At 37.4% G+C, this 3,792-nt stretch overlaps 1 protein-coding gene across 1 annotated transcript; it reads right to left on the bottom strand.

Moving 5' to 3' along the window:
* Positions 1-399: 399 nt before the first annotated feature.
* On the bottom strand, positions 400-744 carry LOC145687378 (uncharacterized). The gene has a single exon (XM_081760834.1). It carries the CDS (start codon positions 742-744, stop codon positions 400-402), a length of 345 nt encoding a protein of 114 aa, XP_081616960.1.
* Between the last annotated feature and the right edge of the window lie 3,048 nt (positions 745-3,792).

The following is a 3,792-nucleotide window of genomic DNA, read 5'->3' as shown; positions in this document are numbered from 1 at the left end:
CGTCTTGAAAAATAGGAGTCTCCACAGCATATTCATAATGAAGATGTTGGCTGAAAAGCAAAACTTGCTCATACAGAATGTTCAAATACACATGCTGGTTCATTGTAGTGGTGACCTCAGTAAGTGGGCCCAATTGATGATAAGAAAGCATCCCCAAAATATCACAGACCCACCTCCGGCTTGAACATGCCCTTACACACATTCAGGATGAAAGGCTTCATGTGGCCTTCGGTGCACTCGACGACGTGCGTCATTGCAATACAAGCAAAAACGTGATTCGTCAGACCACATTACCTTCCGCCAGTCAGCTACTGTCCACGTTTGGTGATTTCTGGCCCATTGAAGACGCGCAGCTTTATGTGCCTGAGTGAGCAATGACCCCTTGCGAGGTGCCCGACTCTAAATGTTCAATGCATGCAGTCCCCGCCATAATGTTCTTTCGCTAACAGGTTGGGATGCACCTGCATTCACTGTCTGCAGCAATTCCTGTCGGGTTTGGAACCGATTTTCATTCACAAGCCGAGAAACGCGTCTCCGGTCCCTTTCAGTCATGATCTTCTCCCGACCACAATTCTGACGCCGTGTTTCGTGGCCATGTGTATGACACCACTGCTTGTAGACGCATTGAACAGTTCGCTGCGAAACACCAATAAATCCAGTAACTTCCCTAACCGTATGGCCATGGGCACGGCTAAACATGATTGTCCCTTTTTGCCACTCTGTTACATCGTTACGTTTACCCATTTTGACGGACACTGTCCACTTGCAACACTTGTATCACTGACTGAAGCTGCCTTATGGGTCCGTAGAGGCTGTGCGCGCACAGTTGTGCACGTGACTCGACTGCTGCGCCATCTGTACAGGCTTTACGATTCGTCTCTCCTTCTGCACAAGGGGGACTAATTTTTTGTCCAGTGAGTGTATTTCAACGAACCTTCCTCTGCACCTTATGTTTCCTATTTTTACTCGTTTTACTTAATTTTACTCGAGTCACCCACTTTTACAGCTTCTCCTGTTACTCCTTAAGAACAGGAACAACAGCACCGAAACATTAAGGTCAGTTAAAATCACAAAGATTCTTCGCGCATTCTTCCCTTTCCTGAAGCAAAACAGTAACATATGGTGAAAATGCAATGTGCTGTCAATTCTGTAAAACTAAAACAAAGGAAGATCAATATTAATACACATGGTGCTGAACCTCTTAGCTATTCATGACATAACAATTGCATGGATCCGAATAACTATAGTATATCCACAAAACATCATTTGTCATCTCTTACCAAAATACGTCATGACTTTTCCGACAACCTTATATCTTAGATGCTGTTTATACGCAAAGTTCATCGATCTCGTCACTTATTCATTTACTCTCTTGTGATCATCAAATTTTAGGGTACTTCTCGTAGATACAGAAAGGTGAAATGTAGTATCCAGGTTTGATATAGCGTGCAGGAAACACACACAAGAAAACAGCATGATATATGATGATATTTCCCTCCTTAACCCTTTGCAATGAATGTGTTGGTTCTTCAACAAAAAGGCTTGAAATCCTACCAGAACCTTCATAAAATATAAAATATGTACCCATGTCTCGACTTTGCAATAATAATAATAATAATAATAATAATAATAATAATAATAATAATAATAATAATAATAATAATAATAAGAGGAAGAAGAAGAAGATGATGATGATGATGACAGTAATAAAAGAATAACAAAATTTCAATAACAATAGTTTAAACAATATCTTCCAATAAACAAAAAATGCCCGACGAGATTCGAACCTGGTTCTCTGCCATAGAAGTTTCGTGTTTGACCACTCTGCCACAAATTCCTCACACATAGATTGAGCAAACTAGTAGTTACGGAAGATAAATATATACATTTCTATTTCTACACGTGTTAGTACAATTTAAAGAGTGCTAAATAATGTTTGCTGTCTTTGTAAAATAGAAGTTAAAATGAGAAAGAACTGGAATGTAAATCAAGACCTTCGTTAAAAACGAAGGCGTAACCTCAATTTGAAAGATGCTGCGTGATATTTTCCTTATTGACGAAGGTCTATATAACTTGTTTTTGAGTTAGAAAAGAAAATTTCGAGTAAGTCATTGTGACATTCACATAAGGAACGTCTCATTATACTAGCATTAGTATCTTGTGTATAGCCTTACATAAAACGGTTTTAACTAGCTAATAGTTTTGAAGGAAGATGAAGTGGCCCGGTTAGTTTGAGTGGAAGCTGCAATGACGCAGTAGGTGTGCGGTGATCGCATTGAACTTGAAATCGGCGGACCCCTGTTCAAATCCCGGCCAGGTTCAAACTTTCTTCAAATGTTTCAATTTCAATTTGAATGCATACTCAATGTGACAAGCAAGATCTTCTTCTCCCCAGAAAGAAAAGATGTTGGGATGAGGAGAATTGGAGAAGGTCTGTTAATAATTTACAAACTTATTTCCAGTAGTTTTTCTAGATTTGATATTTTCATCCACTTTCAATCATTTTGTGATTCATGCGTGGTCACCAGTTTTATTTCTCCCAACATACAGTATATATTGAAATTATACATTGCATACACAGCAATATTGATATTAATATTGGCGTTCATTGAACAACACGATCCGAGTCATAGACAGTTATGTTAGAATTGAAAACTATTTCGTTTGTCGCCTACTTTACAATTTTACCTGCATAAACACCTGGCTCATGGCTAACAACTGCTGTCAATGCAAGAAATGTTTCGTGTAAGTTGTTTGCATCTGTCCAGTCGTTCTCATAACTGCAAATGATCTGCATTCCAAGTAATGGAATTAGAGCACTCAGGAGAGAGATAGTTTTGCTGGTGGCTGTATATCTTTAGGTCATTTTTTGATGGAATATATATTAGGGAGACAATAGCACCAGTCATTTAATCACGAAAGAACACTTCGTTTCATCAGCAAACAATGTTTAATCACATTATATGGGTTTTGTTTACTTACAACACATACGGGTACGCTTTTAAATATTTAAAATAGAGTAATCCTTCATGCAGCATACAGTGGCACTTTCCAAAGCGGTGTTTATAATTTCCACGCTTAGACACAAGGAAAGCTAGTGATGAATATTTAGGAAATTGCAAATCCTCGAGGTTTGTGTCATTCCGCTGTAAAATTGTTTTCAAAATATTTTGATGAATCTTCTCATAAGTATAAATGATGGTAAAATTATTGTAATACTTTTGTAGAACAACGCAAAGATTAGATTGTTCTGCGACCCGTTCATACCAGGTGATGCCATATTATTTTTATGTCAAATAATAGGATTGCATCAGTGGCTCATTTAATTAACTTATATGAGGTTTAAATATCACGCTTTGTGCAAATGGAGTAGAAGGATTAATGATAACTAATTATTTTATGATAAAATCAATATTAGCTCCATCAGCAAGAAATGTGAAGTTTACTAGAAAACATATAAAGCTCAACTGAAGAAATTTTAAAAAGAGTCTCGTGTATAAATGTTTCATTTTTATCAATTTGAAAAGTGAAATCAAATTTTTCGTACTCACAGCAATGTATAGGTTCATTTAAATTTTAAATTTATAGGTGTATCGTGGGCAAGGCTTTACGCACAGTCGCCTTATACGGGAGTATGAGGTAGCATAAATGCATAACGTACAGTATATCCGCACGGATAATCTTCAGGAGTAACATTATGTGCCTCATTTTTACAACGTAACTCAGCAACAAAAAAGTTAAAGTGTACGAATTAATACTAGAATCGGGGGTAAGGGGATTTAGAAGAAGATA

This window comes from Thermobia domestica, chromosome 6, assembly GCF_964235325.1.
Source record: "Thermobia domestica chromosome 6, izTheDome1.hap1.1, whole genome shotgun sequence".
Lineage (NCBI taxonomy): Eukaryota > Metazoa > Arthropoda > Insecta > Zygentoma > Lepismatidae > Thermobia > Thermobia domestica.
This window is presented reverse-complemented; position numbering and strand designations above follow the sequence as displayed.